The following is a 19,892-nucleotide window of genomic DNA, read 5'->3' on the forward strand; positions in this document are numbered from 1 at the left end:
CATAGGCGCCTCTTCTTGGAGAATCGGTTCTTGGTCCGTTATTTCTCGAAACCAAGTCTGGCAAAGCCACAGCGAAGGTGTTAAGGCGTTCGATGCTGAGCCGATTATCCTTGAAGAAATTGCACCTTCGCGCTACACCGCAGGCAGCAAGGCAACTGCCGGGAGGATTTTCATGGCTAAAAATATCTTCGTGCGTATTTGCAGGTCGAGCTTCCAAGGGCTCGTAGCTCAGCCGCCTCGAGGCCCAGCGAGCATCTCTTCTTGCTGGCATCCAGTTCTCGATTAAGGCATCCCTACCGGACTGTCTCTCGACGTGGGTCCAGGCGTGCAACGATCGGAAGGCGGCTGCCATAACAACGACCCGAATTTACTCCAAAAGAATTCAGTTGGGCAGCTTGCGATTGGCCGATTCTGGGCGTTCCTTCTCTGTTCAGCCCCGCCCGCCGGAAAGCTTAAGATTCGAGCTCGGTCTTTGCTGACGTCGCTTCGTCAGGTTCGCTCGTCCACTTGGCTGGTTTTTCATTGGCGCCTTTTTATCCCGCTTTTTAGACTACTTTCGTCTGTCCCTAATAGCGGCTGTTAGTGATAAAAGCGAATTGATGTGGTATCTTTGTTTCTTTTTAAGGAAGCGAATTCCTCGTCTTGGATTTTAGGCAAAATACGCTTAAATAGTCTAGCTGCTCCAAGTTTAACTTGCTCATTCCTTTCCCTCAGACTCCTCACTGCTTTGTATAATAAGTTTATAAACTGGACCAAATTCAAAAGGTTTCCTAAAATGACCTGAGGCATTTAAAACTCTGTTTTGCTTATCTTCTAATATCAAGAATAACAACTACACCGCAAGTAGAAGTTCAGGAAGCACTTCTGTTACCAGTTCTTAATACAACTCAGACAAGTGCATTTTCCTAAGTAGCTGTCATAAAGTGCAAATCTCTCCCATAAAATTATAAGCAATGTCCTGGTGAATTGGATTCTAGCTATTTAGTTCAATAGCCTTTTTTTATGGTGGCCAAGCAACCACCCAAGGGAGCCCCCTGGCCTCCTAGCAGACAGCTGTCCTGCTAAGGAAGATGTAGGACACTGAGTTAGGTGCTTTCTCTCCAGAATCATCCTCACTATGAAGGGAAGCCAGGCAGTGGTGAAATCCAAATATTTTTACTACTGGTTCTGTGGGCATGGCTTGCACATGGTGTAGCTTGGTGGGCGTGGCAGGGGAAGGATATTGCAAAATCTCCATTCCCACCCCACACTGGGGCCAGCCAGAGGTGGTATTTGCCGATTCTCTGAACTGCTCAAAATTTCCACTACTAGTTGTCCAGAACCTGTCAGAACCTGCTGGATTTCACCCCTGAAGCCAGGTAATATTGGAAATATGCTGTTACTAGAGATTAGTTTTTGCCCCATCAGACATAATAATTATATATCTGGAACTTAAAATACAGAAGATCAAAAAGAGAGAGAGAGAGAATTGATAGGAGTTAGGGGAGCAGTGCAGGAAATGATTGACTGAGAAAGCATCTTGGATTTTAGTACCTGTTTCAAACCTGGACTTACTTCAAATGTTAGCTTATAAAATTCGATGAGGACATTAACTGTTTCTTTTAAAATTACAAGTATAATTTGCTAATATTTTCCATCTTGCATTATACCAGTAACCATTCCACCTTCTTTCCTTCACTCTCTTTATTCACTCCAGCTATCTTGATAATTCCAGACACAGAGGCATTGTCTTCATAAGCACATATGTAGTGATTAAGAACGTGTGTGGGCAAGACAGAAAGATCCACACTCACCTGGGTCATAGTAGAAACTCTTCAGAGGAGTGGTTTAAAAACCCATGTCTCATAGAGGGAAGTAGGTTGTCAGCTTCCAAGCTGCCATAAGAAGGGAGGAGAGGCTTGAACTTTCACCTACTTTTTCCCCTGAAGAACTGTCTCCACGGAGATAGAGATGGGAGGGGGGCATTCCTGTGAAATGACAGAGATGGGATGAGTAGAGTGGCTTGGAAGATGGCCAATGAGACGCAGAGAATTGGGAACCGGAAAGGGAGGTTTGGGGGGGGGGGGGCAAAGTGCTAACTACGCTTTGAGTCAGGGTCAGTTCGTTATGCCCAATAAAGAGAAAAATTTCCTCAAAGATTGGGCGTTTGGAAATTCATTTATTTGGAGATAACAACGAAGCTTGACATAGGGCAACTCCATGGCCAGAAAAGCCAAACAATGCTGGAAAGGAGGCTAAAAGAATAACACAAAAACAGAGTTGAAAGGGACTTTAGAAGTCTTCTAGTCCAAATCCCTGCTCAGGCAGAAAACCCTATTCTATTTCAGGCAAATGGTTGTCCAAAACCTGCAGTGTTGGAGCACCCATAAATTCTGGAGGCAAGGCAAATCTCAAAAGAGCCTTGGTAGTACAGTAGTCTAAGGCACCCTGTTATTAAGCTGGTTAATAAGACCAGCTGCCTGCAATTACTGCAGGTTCAAACCTCGCCAAGGCTCAAGGTTGACTCAGCCTTCCATCCTTTCTAAAGTAGGTAAATTGAGGACCCAGTTGTGGGGACAATAAGCTGACTTTGTATAAATATACAAAAGAATGAAGGCTATTGCTTAGCGCATTGTAAGCCGCCCTGAGTCTCCGGAGAAGGGCGACATATAAATCAAAATTAAAAAAAAAAAAAGTCGTTCCACTGATTAATTGTTCTAATTGTCAGGAAATTTCTCCTTAGTTCTAGGTTGGTTCTCTCCTTGATTTTGTTTCCATCCATTGCTTCTTGTCCTGCCTTTGGATGCTTTGGAGAATAGGTTGACCCTGTTTTCTTTGTGGGAGCCTCTCAAATATTGGAACACTGCTATCATGTCACCCCTAGACTTCTTTTCATTAAACTAGACATATCCAATTCCTGCAACTGTTCTTCACATCCCCGTAATTATCTTTGTTGTTGTTCTCTACATTCTTTCTAGAGTCTCAATATCTGTTATTGTGGCAACCAAAACTGGATGCAGTATTCCAAGTGTGGTGTATTGCATTCAGTTTTGGTTGCCATGTTATAAAAAAGATATTGAGAGAAAGAAACACTGGAGGATACCATCTTCACAGAATGCCTTTGGGGCATAAACTGGGATGTTCCAGAAAAGCTCCTAAAAGCATGTCAAAATAACCCTGAATCAGAAAGGATTTCTATCCTGTCTGTGATTACATAACTACAGAATTTCCTCACTTGCAGAAGGGGAGATACCTTATTCAATGGATCACTTCTTAAACTGCTTTTTTTTTGCCTCAGGATGCAATTACCTGATTACAGGTAGTCCTCAACTTATGGTCACAATTGAGCCCAAAATTTATGTTGTTGAGACATTTATTTAGTGAATTTTGCCCCATTTTATGATCATTGTTATCACAGTTGTTAAGTGAATCACTGCAGTTAAGTTAGTAAACCAGTTATTAAGTGAATCTGGCTTCTCCATTGACTTTACTTGTCAAAAGATCACAAAAGTCATCACATGACTTTGGACACAGCAACGGTCAAAAATATGAACCAGTTGCCAAGCATCTGAATTTTGATCACCTAATCATGGGGATGCTACAAAGGTCCTTACTATGGAAACAATCATAAATCACATTTAGTATCCTTATTAGTACTTATTAGTACCTTGGTAGGTAGTAGCCTTGATATGTAGTTATTAGTACCCTTGGCCCACTTGACTGCTACCTGAAATTAGCATAATCCCAATGAATTTCACCCAAAAGGCATCCCTTTGTCTTCTAACTCACCAGAAGCACATTAGCACAAATAGGTAGTACCAAAGCATTCCTTTCAATGTGTATTCCCCATAGTGTACTTGTGTGCTCTCTTGTAATCTCTTCCTATCCAATAGGTATAAATCATCATCATCATCATCATCGTCGTCGTCGTTGTTGTTGTTGTCTTCATTTTAGCTATTGTCTATCCACTGCGGGGTTTTGGCCTCTTCGACATGTTTCCAATGAATACGGTCCTGAGATCTAGGGACTGAGGACCGTTTTGGGGGTTGTATTGGCATATGGAAAGAATAGACCATAATCTGCCATGCTGGTCCAATGCAGGTTGGCAGATGTGATCAGTCTGGGGGTATCCATCATGGCCTGTTTGCTTTGGGAGACCCTTCTGGACATATACATGTCCGACGACATAACCCTGTGATTTCATTTATTCACACAAGCCCCTTTGCCTCATCAAGGCCCCGATCATAGAAGGAGAAGTATAAATACAAACATTAATTTGTTGTACTCTTACAGTCGGTTTTCATCAATCATATCACATAATGTTGTTTAAAAACGATATTCAACATTGGGTATAACTATGGACTGCACAGTATCAGAGACTAAATTGATTTTGAACTTAATATCAGCAGCTAGGCTGTTGGTAGCTCAATATTGGAAGAAGGACTCTTTGCCTACTATTGAAGAGTGGATATTGAAAGTAACAAAGCTAGCAGAAATGGCGAAAATCTCAGCGTACTTGAAGGACCACACGCAAGAAAGATACGTATCGGAATGGAGAAGATGGATTGATTATATTCAAAATAAGTATCAGACAAGAAAATATCAAATAGCTTATGAATGAATGTTAGTATTAGAAGTATTAGGTTATCTATAGTGGAGTTAAGGTTTCGGGGGGGGTTAGTACTTTGAGGATAAGTAGATTAATCTAGTTTATGATTGATTAAATGAAACACCTTGTATTTTGCTCTGGGAAGTCTGGGGGGGAGGGTGGGATGAGGGGGGGAAGGGTGGGGGGAACATGGGGGGGGAAATTTTTTTGTATTTTTTTTTGTAAAACTTTTCAATTAAAAAAAACCAAAACGATATTCAACAATAAAGGAAACAATTTAGGAGGGGTCTAGCTGTTCCTGGGCAGCTTCAAGTCAGAGTTTGGGATTGGTTCTTGTTACTTTCATCAGTTATATTTTGATCTGATTTCCAGTATATCCTTATTTCAGTCTACCACAGTATACTGGTGTATTCTCTATGCGCCAGTAAGTTCAAATAGAGTGTATATATTTTTAATAAAACTTGAATATACATCATATGGCTGATCAAACCCAACATTCATCATGATCATTTGTAAAAGTTATTGATGGGCAAACCTTCAAAGAAGTTATATTCTGCTGGGCTTGCTCTGGTTCATCCAGCATTTGGTTCCTATCTATCCAAAGTACCCTTCCAACATTGGTTACAGCTGATACATAAGTTATTTTTTAAATTATTGATGTTTCTTTTCCATAGATATTTCTGATATGAAGAAACTTCTGTTGATTGATGCTGATTGTGGTGTTGATGATGCTCAAGCTATCATGATGGCTCTTGCAAATCCCAGTGTAGAAGTCCTGGGGATTACTTGCACTTATGGGAACACTCTGTTGGAAAATACATCTAGAAATGTGCTCCGTGTGTTGCAAGTTTGTAATAAGCTTGAGGTAATTGCCCCCAACTGAACAATCCAACACATTTGGCATAGCATTGTGTGTGGGACTCACAAAGTCAGATCTTAGCATGTGAGACTGGTGCTTATTTGCTTAAATGTAAGATTCACTTTACACATAAGAGAAACGTGACTGCACCACTAATTTTCAAAAAGCTGTTGCTTGCCTTTTATAAAAAAATATTGATGTGGCTGTTTTAACTATACATATGATTTCTTGGATGGGGTTAAGCCAACTTCATGGTTTGCCTAGGAACTATTACCGCTATGATTGAATACTATGTGTTTTTATAATTTTGGTCTGAAGTGGAAACTTTAACGTATGTATTTGCTTGGTTTCATACCAATCCATATATGGTTTTCCAGATTGAGGAAGAACACAATTATTACTTAGCAATAATACAGGTGCTTGTGCTGCTTTCTTTCGCTCCCATTTGACCTTTTCCCAAGCAACAGCATGGCAGAGTTTCAAAAAAAAAAAAAAAGCTACAACTTGACCCAGGTCTGGGAGATGATGGAAGGAGAATGGAGGAGATGTGTGTTTTGGACCTCTGCAGTCGCCAGCACACAGAATATGGCAGCCAAATGAAAGAAGATGTTTTCCCTTCAGAAGAAGTGGATGGTCCAAAAGAGGGGAGGAAGTGTAGGAGCCCAGAGAGACAAAGCACTCACATGCCATATATATATGACAAATGTTTTTAAATGCGATAAAATATGCTTGAAATAAAAATAGTGGATTGCTGGTCTCATAGAGCAATTCAATTATTTGACATTGTTATTTAATTTTAGGGAATCAATAGTTCTTTAAAATTCATATTATATTGGCATCTTTTTATATATAGATTCCAGTTTATCCTGGTGCTGCTGCTCCTCTACTTGGTGGACCTGTTACAGGGGCAGAGTTCCATGGTAAAGATGGATTGGGCGATGTTCCTGATCCTAATGCCCCAGGAACAGAACTTCTGCAGAAAGAAAATGCTGTGACTGCAATATTAAGAATAATCAATGAGCGGCCAGGTCAGGTGAGATGGTAAAGGTACCATAAATATTTATCATAAATTTGGAATAAAATAAGGTCTTGCTTCATCTTCCATGCTCCCCAGGATCTGAATTCCAGCACAACATTGTTAATAGGGCTCCAAAAATCTACATGGCCAATATATGTAACAATTTTTTTTATATATCTCTTTGTTTTCACAACTTGTGGTTGTCTAGAATTTGCAGCCCTACTGTTAACACAAGGAACCTAGAAAGAAGAAACAGAGGCATCTGAACAAAGACAGAACTAGGCTGTACCAAATGGAGTTACAGTACATTCCTTATGAGTACAGCAAAATATTTTTTGACTTTCAGTTCAAGATTCACTTATTATACTATTTCCAACTGGACCAATATATATATATGATCACATATTGTCTCTATAACAACAGTTTGATCTGAAGAAGTGAGGCCTAATCAACCACAGAAAAATTAATATAGTCTTACAGTTATGTGTTTTTAATAATATTCAATAAATAAATTTATCTTTAGGTATCTCTGGTTGCTCTTGGTCCACTGACGAATATAGCACTAGCAGTGAAAATGGACCCATCACTTCCCAAGAAACTTAAAAATTTGTTCATCATGGGAGGAAATACTGAATGTAAGTGAACTCAAGAGGACCTATTTGACATGTTTATATCTGCCTAATTTGGCAGGTCCATGCTTAAAATTCATTTTAACCTATTTGTTCATTTTTATGGCAAAAAAACTAATCATATTACCTTATTCTGGCTGCTTAGATAACGTCTGACTGCTTTAATTCAAGTGTATTTCTACCAAGTGTATGCATGGGTGTGTGTGCTTAATATTTTAGCTCATATGAGTAATGAGATAAAGTGAAATAAATAATCATAGCAGTTATCCATGGAAGTTATTCATGATGCACATGGCTATCACAATTGAATTATGCTTAATTTCATTTTATGGCATGATAGAATTACATCATTAGGGGAATGCTATAGCCATAGTGTATCTGGACCTCAGCAAAGCTTTTGAGAACTTGCCTTGTGATATTCTCCTCCATGGAATAGTAAAATATGGCTAGGAGATGCTACTATTTAATGGACACTGTATAATGACTGTACTTAAAGAATATTCATCAATGTCTCAAGTTCAGCCTTTAGGGAAGTATTGAATGGAATGCCATAGAATTCTGTTTTGGGTGCTGCTATTTAACATTTTTAATCTATGAATTTGATGAGGGAGTTCAGGGGACTCTTACCAAATTGCACAAAGCTGGAAAAGTTTAATAACATTAGATGAAAGACGATTCAAGAAGGGCTAGATAGCTTTGCAAACTGAAATGAATAGGGTGAAAATAAAGGTAGAGAAATATAAACTAACAGTGTGATGCAATTGCTGAAAAGGCATATACTATCTTGGGTGCATGAACAAGAGCATAGAGTTCAGACCATGCGAAGTTATTGTTCTATTCTGCCAGTCAAACCCTATTTGGAGAACTTTGCCCTGTTCAGAGAAGGCTACTAAGGCTCCCGAGTTGCTAACCAAGTCTGAAAACCAAGTCTTATAAGAACGGATAAAGGATTTAAGTATGTTTGGAGAAAATACATGAAGTTGGTCTTCAAATATTCAAATGTAACTCAATAGAACATGGTATGGATTTATTCTATATTGCCTATACCAGAATCAGTGAGTTAAAATACAAAGAAAGATTCCAATAAAGGAGAATATTATTTGTAGCTCAGGATTGAAATGAGGATTCCTTCGTAGTCTCTGAGCTTGGTTGTTTTCTTGCAGGCATTTCATTACCCAAACTAGGTAACATCATCAATGCTAGTACTAGTGGCTTGCCCTGTCAGTGTTGGTGGGAATGGTCTTGGAGGTTGTTTGTTTGGGCTGTTTATTGCTAGTTTGGCAGTTCCTTGATTGGGGTAATGCTTACTCCTTGATTATTGGTCTGACAGTGGCCACAGTGGCTCAAGTGGTAAGACACTGAGCTTGCACTTGGCTGAGGTCGGCAGCTCGGTGGTTCGATTCCCTTGAGTGAATAAACCACATAGGGACAGGAAAGGAGCCTCCCTCGATTGCCTACTGGCATTCAGGCATCCCATGGGTAAGATAACACTGCCCAAAAAGATTCCTTTCACAGAGGTAGGCAGCCTCTTCGGTGATCCCTGGCTAACACGTGCCATAGGCTAAATAAATAAATAAATTGGCCTGATGTTAATTTTGGAGTTAATCTCTGCTCACCTGGGTGTTGATTGCTGGTGGAGAGGTGCTTAGGTCTTTTTGTTCCCTTTTGGATTGTTGATTGTTTCTTTTGTGAGGACTGTAGATATTGTTTATGTCTATGTGTCTATTGATGGCTAATATGTCAAAGTGCCAGGCTTCTAGAAATTCCCTGATGTTTTTGGACTTGGCTTGGTCTAGGATGGTCACAGTTTCCTAACTGAAACTGTGGTTAAGTTTGTCTATATGATATGAAAGAAAGATTCCCAAGCTAATGTTGTGCCTGCCAGCGGCCAGTGGAGCTGGTGGCAGACTCAGTCAGTGAGAAGGTTGGGAAGGAACATGGGCCAGACCTGGAGTCTGGGGAAGGCTCTGCATCGGAATTGGATATCAGTGGGGCAGAAGAACAGCTGGAGCCTGTTCCAAATTTGTGCATGCGCAGAGCTGACAGGAGAAGAGAACAGCTAAGGAACAAGGGCTGATTGGGACTAAAGGCACAGGTGGACGATGAATGGCCCCTCCCATAGGGAATAAAGAGGAGCAAAAGGGGAGGGGACAGGGGTGAAATGCTACCAGTTTGGACTGGTTCGGGTGAACCGGTTGTAAAAAATGCTACCGGTTTGGGTGAACCGGTATTTCCGATGATTAGCTGGGCAACGATCAGCTGTGACGCACAATTTATATTAGCTAGAATTGTCGGATTTCCTGCTTTCTAGCTAATCTAAATCACATGGTACAGCAGATTCCCTCTCCCTCGCTATTCTACTTACCTTTGCAGACTCGGAAGGCTTCAAAATGTTCCTTTTTTAGTGGTGTGCGGGCGCGCCTCAGGTGCGCATGCGCGCGAACCAATAGCAGACTTCAGAGGATTTCACCGCTGGGAGGGGAGTTTGCAGGAGACAATTGGTTCAATTCATTAGAGTGAAGATCTGTTCCTGACTTCTTGCCAAGTAATTCTACAGCGTGGTGTTTGGAAGATAGCAGCCTGGCAGTTCTCCAAGCCTGATAAAGGTCTGTGGTTGTGAAATCTCAATAAAGACTGTTTGCTGGAACTTTGCTGGAGAGAAATTCCCTTTAACCTAAATAAAAGAGGTTTTATCTGGACGAGAAGTCTGCTTCATGCTCTTGGGAAGCCTAGGCCAGAACAGCTAAAATGTAGAGGAACTTCCTGACTGTACAACTTGTCAGCTTCTGGTATAAGCTGCATATGAAGAGGTGAACTCTCCTTCACAAGAGATGTATTTTGCCATTTCATTTGAAATATTGTCATTAGAAGACCATATGTTTGAAAAGGAAATCCATCTTCCCGTTTTAAAATATGTTTGCAAAAAGTTTTTCTCACACAATGCAAACAAAGCTACATGTATCCACGTTCATATTTATAGGTATATTTTATAGATTGTGACTTAAATATTATAAGTATGTTAGTGAATGTAGGGAACATTCCTGCATATTTAGATGAATGAACTGCACTTAATGTGTAATGAAATTTATATAAGTGATAAAATTTCTAAACTAAGTGACTGGATTTTTGCAACTCAGCTACAGCTACAGTAGCCATAAAATTTCACATTGTCAATAAAACATGTTTTTATATGAGCATGATGTTTACATATGAAATTATACATAGATTCATTCCAATTCATCTACTTCAGTAATGAAATGGTTCTTCTAAAGAAACTTCGTCTTTGTTTCCTTTAGCCAGAGGAAATATTAAATTGTGTGGAGAATTCAATTTTGCAACTGATCCTGAAGCTGCTTACATTGTCTTAAATGAGTACACCTGCCCAATGTATATTGCAGCCTGGGAGTTCACCTGTGCCTGCTCACGGCCCTGGGTAAGAGATTTCTCTACTCTTTTGTCTATACTGGGAGTCAGTTTCACTGACTTCAATAGGGTTTTGTTCTGTGTAGATAGGTAGGTTAATTAAACTAGGTTGCATAGGCTCACTCTACTCGCTTCTGGAATGGCGCCATACTGCCTCTGCTGTGTAGGAAGGTTGTGCAGAGGAGCAGCTGATTTCCAAAAATCTAACAAAAAAGGTAAGTGACCAATCCATGCCGGGGAATGGGGCGGAGGGTGTAAGTCCCAATAGGGTGGGAAAGCAAGTCCAAAGCAGGATGAGAAGGAGGAAATAGGCAGTTGATCCTAAGGGCAGGTAGATTGCAAAGTGCCATTTTTTTTTCACATGACCACTGAATTAATGGTCATAAGTCAAGGACTACTTGTTCTTTCAAGTGCATCAAAGAAACATATCGAAGATTTCTAGGCTAATATCGTCAACATTCATCACAGCCTTACATTCGCCCATTGAATTATTTTATTGTGATCAGCTGTTCTATTGGCTTTTAAATTGCAGTAAAATGTAGAAAATATTAGGAATTTCTTATTAGGAATATGAAATTAATTGATACTTTATAGATATAGATAATATTTACATAATTTGCATTTTGTTCAATTTCATCAACTCTGGTTGGCTTCCATAAAAATATAATTAAAATTATAAAACAATTAATTGAAAAAAAATTGTTGTTGCATATTATTTATCAGAAAAAGAAATCTCCTGTTGTAAAAGCATCCCCACCTTTTTGAGATTCATTTTTCAAAAACTCGTAGAGACGCACATTTAAAGAATTCCCAAACAGACACAATTCCAAAATAGAATAGAATAACAGAGTTGGAAGGGACCTTGGAGGTCTTCTAGTCCAACCCCCTGCCCAGGCAGGAAACCCTACACCACTTCAGACAAATGGTTATCCAACATCTTCTTAAAAATTTCCAGTGTTGGAGCATTCACAACTTCTGCAGGCAAGTTGTTCCATTTATTAATTGTTCAAACTGTCAGGAAATTTCTCCTTAGTTCTATGTTGCTTCTCTCCTTGATTAGTTTCCACCCATTGCTTCTTGTTCTACCCTCAGGTGCTTTGGAGAATAGTTTGACTCCCTCTTCTTTGTGGCAACCCCTGAGATATTGGAACACTGCTATCATGTCTCCCCTAGTCCTTCTTTTCATTAAACTAAATCTACCCAGTTCCTGCAACCATTCTGTTAGAAACTGGATCTAGCCCAATAACTCAAAGACATAGCCCAATTCTTTTCAGTAGTTTTATTGTTGGTCTGTTGGTACTGGAGGTCACTGACCTTGTACCTTTCTCTTTCAGGTATACATCTGGAATCAACTGTGGAACATGTGGTTGGCCCTTTTGTACCCAGGAGGAGGGGTCAAGAGGTAAGGAGTGGTTACAGGGATTATGGGATATGTGGTTAGTTAACCCTTGAAGGACCGGGTGGTCAGGGAGAAGTAATAGTTAGGCATTTATCATGACAAAACCCCCTCTAAATGCCTAACTGGATACCAGGGGTAATGTATGCGCACATACAGGAAATACACAAGTACAGACATGAATTACAAGCAAACACGCATTTTTGACATTAGGTAAGCATGTTGTTTATGTGGTAGGGGTTTAGTGAGAATATCTGCTGTTTGCTCCTCTGTGTCACAGTGTACTGCTCTAATGAATCCTATCTCTGAAAACTGCCTGACGTGTTTGTATTTAATGTCAATGTGTCTAGAGCGCTGACCTATGGCATCGGCCCTAGAGATCTCTATTGCTGCTTTGTTGTCTTCGTGGATAACTATTGGATATGAGGGTTCAGCCCAGATGTCGCAGAGCAGGTCATCGAACCATACTAAATTGTTTGCGGCCTTTGATAGGCAAACAAATTCTGCTTCCGTGGTTGATGTGGCCACCAGTTTTTGCTTTCCAGTGTACCAATGGATGGGGCAATTGTTGAGTAGTAGCACGTAGCCAGAGGTGCTTTTTCTGCATCCTATGTCCCCAGCCCAGTCAGCGTCAGCATAGCAGGTTAGCTTTGGTTTCTCGGATGTTTCTGGTTCTAGGCAGAGTAGGGCATCCGCGCTGAATTTTAAGTATCTGAGTAGTCTTTTGATGGCGTTCCAGTGTATTAACGTGGGCTTGCTTACATGCCTGGACAGTAGATTGACGGCTAAGGCGATGTCGGGCCTGGTCCAGTTGGATATGTATAGCAGTGACCCTATCGTTGATCTATACAGTTTGTTGTCTGTGAAGGGTTCAGATTCCTCATACATGGTCTTCAGGAACTCAGGCTGCATGGGGGTCTCGCTGGGTTTTGCTTCGGACATGTTGCATTTGGACAGCAGCTCGATGATCTTTTCTCTCTGGGAGAGGCGGAAGCCCTTGTTGGTTTTTATCACTTGGACCCCTAGGTACCTGTCAATCTTCCCGAGTGACTTTAGGGAGAAGTGGCTACCCAGGTCGGTGGCGAACTTGTCACATCTGTCCTTGTGTTTGCTGATGTACAAGATGTCGTCCACGTAAACGAGCACACCCTCGAATGTGTTGTTTTCTCTCCTCGTAAAGAAACATTTGTCGGCTGAGGTGGCCTCGAAGCCCATGGATCTGAGGGCCTTGGCCAGGCAGTCATACCACCTTTTGCCTGACTGCTTGAGTCCGTACAGGCTTTTGTTCAGCAGCCAGGTTTGGTCCTCGCCTTTGTTGTATCCAGGCGGCGCCTTGACGTATATTTCTTTGTCCAACTCGGCGTGCAGGTACGCTGTTTGCACGTCGAACTGGAAGACCTCCAAGCCTAGGATGGTGGCTATCACCAGGGCGCTTTTGACGCTCTCCGCCCTGACGGTTGGCGAGTAGGTGTCTGTATAGTCTTCGGGGTATCTTTGGGCGAAACCCTGCGCGACTAATCTTGCCTTGTATAGGACCTTGTTGTCCTCTAATGTCTTGACCCTGAACACCCATTTGGTTCCTATTGGTTTTTTGTCCCCTGGAACTTGGGCAGGTGAGTATACCTGGAGGTTCCTTAGGCTTTCCATCTCCTTCTCCATGGCAGACATCCATTTTTCTTTTTCTTCCTGGGGGAGCCCGAGGATGTCCTCATATGAGCTGGGCGTGAAATGGGTGTTGTGGATGGTCATAACGTAGTCCTCTAACTTCTTTGGTAGCTTGTTTCTGGTTCCTCTGATTGGCCTGCTGGGGGTTGGTTCGGTTTCCTGCATGTTGTCTGCCTCATTATCCGTTAGGTCATCTATCTTCAGTGAGGGGTGCCCTTCTTTCCAACCTTTGACGCTTGCCTTGCGATGGTTGGCTTTGTGCCCTGTGACCTCTCTGACCTCCCTTTCCCCTTGGTCATGCTCGAACGTGACCCTATTGGTTGGGATGTCATTGGAGTGTACCCTCGACCAGTTTGCGTTTTCGTGGAAACTGGCTGATCTGGAAACCACAAAACGGTTATTGTTGTCGACAAATCTGTAGCCCTTTGTGCCCGGTTCGTAACCCACGAACCTTAACCTTTTTGATAATTTTTCCCCCTTTCTTCTTAGCTGCCTGGGAATGTGGACATCAGCTGGGGCGCCGAATATGTGTAAGTGAGCAATGTTGGGCTTTCTGTTGTATAGCATCTCGTATGGTGTCTTATTGATAGAGCTTGACCACAGTCTATTCAGGGTGTAATTGGCGTAGTGTAATGCCTCTGACCAGAAATGCTGCCCCATCTCAGCATCCTCCAGGGCGCATCTCATCATGGTTTGCAACACCCCGTTTTTTCTCTCTGAGACTCCATTTTGGAAGGGGGAGAAAGGTGAAGAGGTGTAATGCGCTATGCCCTGCTCCCTCAGCCACCTTGTGAACTCTTTGGCCATGAACTCTGAGCCCCTATCGGTCATTATCTGCCTTATTCTCATGTTGTGTTGCATGTCTACTCTCCTGTGGAATTCTTTAAACCTTTGGAACACTTCATTTTTGTGTCTCAGGGAGTAGACATACCCGTACCTGGTGTAGTCATCTACAATCGTGAGGAAGAACCGCTTCCTATGTCCTACAGAGGGTTTCATTGGCCCTACCAAGTCCATATGCACCAATTGGAAGGGGTATTCCGTGGTTCGTTTGGATCCCCTGGGGATGGCCTTAACCTTGATCTTAGAACGCTTACAAACTGAACACTCCAAGTAGTTTTCGCAGTTCTTTACTTTGAGACCCTCGGTACATTCCGTCATTTTCTTTACAATGGGGAAGCTTATGTGTCCCAGTCTCCTGTGGAGGAGATGGGCGCAGTTATCATGCAGTGGCTTGCCGATAGATACGGACTTGCTTGTCTTCTCATGGCTACTTCCTGCCTCCTGCTGCACCCCCTCTGTTTCTGGATACTTATCTATCCTGTGGTTTGTGCTGGTATCAATGCCTTCTTCCTCTCTTGCATTGGGTGTGAAGTAGGGGAGTCCCTCGTGTATGGTTACCTTTCCTATCTCTTTCCCCTGCTTGATCAAGTGTGCCTTTCCATCTTTAAACTTTATTTCTATATTTGTGTCTCGTGTTAGCCTCGTGATGGCCAGCACATTGTGGGGAATCTCTGGTATGTACAGTACCTCCTTTAAGTCCCCTAGCTGTGTGATGTGTACGTTTCCTTTCCCCACTACTCTGACCTTGCTTTGGTTTGCCACCTTTATCTCTGAGTCTATTTTTGTGAGTGAGTCTAGCAGCTCTGGGTTACAGGTAGTGTGACTTGTGGCCCCTGAATCTAGAAGCCATGAGTTTCTCTCTATCTTGTGTTTGTCATCTGGGTCATCGTGCCTGATCCCGTACATGGAGCCAGAGCTACTCTCCCTGGAGTGGTCTCTGCGCTCGTGGTGTTTCTTGGGGTTGGGTGACCATCCTCGCCCCCTTTCCTTTGGGTACCTGCGTTCAGGTGACCTTCCCCCTCTACTGTCGTGCTGCCCCCTATCCCTATGGTTCCTGGGGCAATCCTTTTTTAAGTGGTTCCTCGATCCACAAGCATAACATTCTGAGGTATCCCTGGCCCTATCCTGGAAATCCACCCTCTTTGTGGGTCTGGGGTCCCCTTTGGCTAGTTGGCGTTCCCTCCTCAGGGTGTCCTCTGCAACAAGCTGACTGGTCAGTGAGCCTAGTGTGAGGTATTGCATGTTGAGGCTATTTAGTTGGGTCATGAATATGTCCCAGCTGCTATCAAGAGAGTTTATGATTATGCTTATCATGCTCTCTTCAGTGATGATTTCCCCCCTCTGCATGAGTTCTGTCCTTGCAGCATTCATCTTTAAGATGTGCTCACTCATGGGGACCCCTGCCTTATGCTTGGTGGAGTGGAACTCCCTGGATAGTCTAGTGGTGGTGGCTCTGCTTTGGCTATAAAACAGGTTACATAATTTTTGCATAATATCATAAACAGTTAGATTGTCCTCAATAGATGGATACATAGCGGATGGAATGGAGGTTAACATGATGCAAAATGCCCTGTGATGAATGCAGTCAATTTCCAGTGACCAGGGCTTTTGGGGAGGTTTGTTAGCTAGGAACAGTGCATTCTCTCTCATGAGAGCAACTCTTAATTGTTGGCTCCACTCTATAATATTACCCCCATCTAACTGCAGTTTTGGCAAATTGGCATAATTTGCCCCAGAAATGTTAGTAAGGTTACTTACTGGGGGGAGCTGTCCATGGTCCAAGTTGTGATTAAATTCACAATAAGGCTTTGGGATGTCTGTGGCCATTCTGTACTTGCTTGGATCTATGTAACTTGCTTCTCTTATTACAGGCAGGTACTGGGCATGCGCGAAGCTCATTCCGCGCTGGAGTCCATCGGGTGAGGTTCCTGTTGCTGGAGCTCCCAGGCCTAGGCCTAGGCCCGTCGGTGGGAGGCTGGACCCGCCTCCGGTGGGTCCGAAGATCCCTCCCTGAGGTGGACACCACTGCTGGATGGCCGGATCCCCGGCGAAGAAGGGCAGAAGGTGAGGGGGCGACGCGGTCGTAAGTCGAGGACTTTCGCGGGTCGGCGGCGCGGCAGCAGCGGAGGTCGTAGGTTGAGGACTTCCTGCTCCCGGCGGCTCGGCGGCAATGGCGGCGGCGGCGGCTGATCCTCCCTCGTGGTCGCTGGTCCCTGGTCGCGTGGACTGGCCTGATGGGTGTCGTGGCGTTGGTGAGTAGCCGGTCCTTCTCTTCTGCCTCGGGCCTCGCGTTGTCGGTGTAGCGGGTGGTGGGTTCGAGTCCTGCGGTTGACCTTTCCTGCAGGCGGGCGGTCTTTTGTGCCGGTTGCTGGTGCGCGCGGAGTTTTTTGTGGGCTGTGCCTCGGTTGCCTGGTCTCTGTTGGTTGTCCTGGCCTTCTTGTGCCCCCCGGGATTTTTCTTCGATTTATTGAGTGCCGCGGGAGGCTCGAAAGCAGAGCCTAGGGCAGCGGTGATGGTCTCGATTGCCTTTTGCAACTCGAGATCGGTGGGCGTTTTTCTTTTTGTTATTGCGATCTCTTCGTGGTCGCTTTCAGAGTTGGGCTCTTCGTAGTCACTTTCTGAGTCTCCCTCGTCTGTTTCGGGGTTCGGGCATTTTCGCGCCAAGGGATTCAAATCCTGGCTTCCCATTGGCTGGTGCTCGTCCCAAGATGGCCGCCGGGAAGGGGGCGCGGAGATGGATTCTGCCGGCTCAGGGTCATCGGGTTGGGGTGGCTTACCCTTTTTTGCTGGCTTTTCTTTCTCTGTGGTCTTTGGGGCCTCGATCGCTGCTTCTTGTTGCTCGAAGAGGCTTTGAAGGTCCGCGATGAGGTTTTCTTTGTTGCTGTTTCCCTCCATCAGTTTCAGGATGGAGAGTTTAAATTTATTCATTTTCTGTGCTGTTTCTTCTTCCGGGGCGATGATTTCCTTGGATGGCCCCTCTTCATCTGATTGTGAGTCCAGGCTGGAGTCCTGTTCGCTTCCAGCTTCTGTCTCCTCCATGGCTGTGGCTTCGGTTGCAAGCTTCTCAGCCATCTTCTTGGTAAGAGCTCTGGTCTGTGCTCTGTTTGCTTCTTCAGGATAGGTGTTGGGTTCAGTCATTGTCTGGAGTTATGGGCAACCGACCTCTGCTACCATTTTGTTAGAAACTGGATCTAGCCCAATAACTCAAAGACATAGCCCAATTCTTTTCAGTAGTTTTATTGTTGGTCTGTTGGTACTGGAGGTCACTGACCTTGTACCTTTCTCTTTCAGGTATACATCTGGAATCAACTGTGGAACATGTGGTTGGCCCTTTTGTACCCAGGAGGAGGGGTCAAGAGGTAAGGAGTGGTTACAGGGATTATGGGATATGTGGTTAGTTAACCCTTGAAGGACCGGGTGGTCAGGGAGAAGTAATAGTTAGGCATTTATCATGACACATTCTTCATATGTTTTAGCCTCCAGTCCCCTAATCATCTTTGTTGCTCTTCTCTGCACTCTTTCTAGAGTCTCAACATCTTTTTTACATCATAAGTAATTTGCCTTTCCACACTCAACACCTTCACTGGCTATTTAGGAACACATGCTACATTGATTTATCTACTGCATTGAAATTAAGAAACGTTGATATCAGTGCATATTACAATCTTCTCCTCTAGTTTGGAATATTAGGGCTTTGTTTCATTTTTCTTTTTTTTTTCTCCCCAAGTCTTTTAAGAGTTTCTGTATCACAAATTCCTGTCTGCTCTCCAAGAATTTAAGGCAATGCACGTATTTTCTGTCTTTCATGGCAGCCTTGTGAACAGTGGTGGGATTCAAATAATTTAACAACCGGTTCTCTGCCCTAATGATTTCTTCCAACAACCAGTTCACCAAACTGCTCAGAAAGTTAACAACCGGTTCTCCCGAAGTGGTGCGAACTGTCTGAATCCCACCACTGCTTGTGAGACATCATAGCCTGAGAGACAGTGACTTTCTAAAGTTTTCCAATGAGCTTCTGAAATTTAACTTAGATCTTCCCAATTCAGTCCTAAATCCTAAAGACTACACCATTCTGGCTTCTATTGCAATGTTATAATACAGGCTTGGATACTGCATTTATTGTCTGTATCCATCCACTGGATATGTTCAGTTCAGTGATGGAATATTGGTTGGGAATTCAAGAAAGATACAGTATAAATTGATGGGCTGAGATATCAAGTCCCGCACAGAGGCATAGCCAGTTACAGTAATTGAAAAATCTGCTGGTGTCTTGTATATCTCTGTATTTGATACAGTTAGGGGGCTTGGGTCAGCTAGTTTCCCTACCAAATGCTAAAGTATCCTTATCTTAGTTAATAGCTTTTCCTTTCCTGGCTCTGGTTCTTCAGAATCCACTCCCACCAGATTGATGCTTGGGATTGGTTCACTGAAAATTTAAAAAGGCAGTAAAATACTTCTATTCTTATGGGACCCCATGAAATGTGTTTAAGGCATATGTACATATACCCATAACTCAGGGGTGGGTTCTACTTACCTTTACTACCGGTTTGCAATGGGATCGCTCGCGCGCGTACTTGCTTTGCTCGCACGCGTGCCTTGCTTCATTCTCTCGCATGCCTTGCTTCTGCACATGCGCAGATCACCAATTATGACATCCGGGGGGGTGGAGCCTCCCCCTGGTTTTACTACCGGTTCTTGCAAACCGGTCCGAACCGGGGGCAACCCATCACTGCGTACACTATAGAAACAGTTTTGTACTGACTGCAAAGGGTATCTTTTTAAAATCAATCTTCTCCTAAGGCAGAACATTTCATTAATAAGTTAGCAGTTCATCTTTTATTAGATTTATGCTCTCTGTAGTAGTAAACTTATTTTTCATGTTTGGGAGGCTTACAAGGCAACATGGATGACTTAGGCCTTCCTCAAAGTCCCCATAACAAAATGGGGGCAGAAAATCCAAGGCTACTGGTTCCAGCAACATAACATTATTGGGTTTGCTTCTTTTGTCTTCTAGCAAGGTAGATGTGAGTCCCCCAGGCTGATTGCCCATTGGTCTCCCCCCCTTTCCCCCCCCGATAATTCCCTCTTTGGCTAGTTTTTAATGTTCAACATTGTTTTTTCCTTCCTAGGAATTCTACCATGAATGGGTGAATCAGAATACTGAGAAAGCCAGATTCATGAAGAAAATATTTGCTCATTCTTTAAAAATCGCAAAACCTCACTTGGGCTTTGTTTCTTGTGATTCTTATGCTATGGCTGCTGCCATTGATGAAAACTTTGTCACGGAAGTCACAATAATTGGTGTAAGTGTTGAGCTCAGTGGCTCTCTAACTAGAGGAATGATGGTAATGGATTGGTCTGACCATCTGAAAAAGGAACACAAAGCATTTGTAATGAAAAACTGTGATTTAGGGAAATTCCAGGCACTTATGATGGATGCTTTGAAATAAAATGGGCTTATGAAGTTCTGT

The 19,892-nt window shown here is 43.1% G+C and overlaps 1 protein-coding gene across 1 annotated transcript; it reads left to right on the forward strand.

Moving 5' to 3' along the window:
* Positions 1–418: 418 nt before the first annotated feature.
* LOC139316571 (inosine-uridine preferring nucleoside hydrolase-like) lies at positions 419–19,871 on the forward strand. Its single transcript, XM_070943371.1, has 6 exons — positions 419–493; positions 5,263–5,453; positions 6,301–6,480; positions 6,989–7,100; positions 10,391–10,527; positions 19,551–19,871. Exons 2-6 carry the CDS (start codon positions 5,274–5,276, stop codon positions 19,869–19,871), a joined length of 930 nt encoding a protein of 309 aa, XP_070799472.1. The 5' UTR covers positions 419–493; positions 5,263–5,273.
* The last annotated feature ends 21 nt before the right edge of the window (positions 19,872–19,892 follow it).

The sequence above is a fragment of the Pituophis catenifer genome, unplaced genomic scaffold, assembly GCF_029215685.1.
Source record: "Pituophis catenifer annectens isolate HBS135680 unplaced genomic scaffold, rPitCat1.0.hap2 SCAF_4, whole genome shotgun sequence".
NCBI lineage: Eukaryota > Metazoa > Chordata > Lepidosauria > Squamata > Colubridae > Pituophis > Pituophis catenifer.

Coding starts and splice junctions, on each gene's coding strand:
- LOC139316571 (XM_070943371.1), top strand. CDS start 5,274: ATGAAGAAACTTCTGTTGATTGATGCTGATTGTGGTGTTGATGATGCT. Junction 7,101..10,390: donor CATGGGAGGAAATACTGAAT/GTAAGTGAACTC, acceptor TGTTTCCTTTAG/CCAGAGGAAATATTAAATTG. Junction 10,528..19,550: donor GTGCCTGCTCACGGCCCTGG/GTAAGAGATTTC, acceptor TTTCCTTCCTAG/GAATTCTACCATGAATGGGT.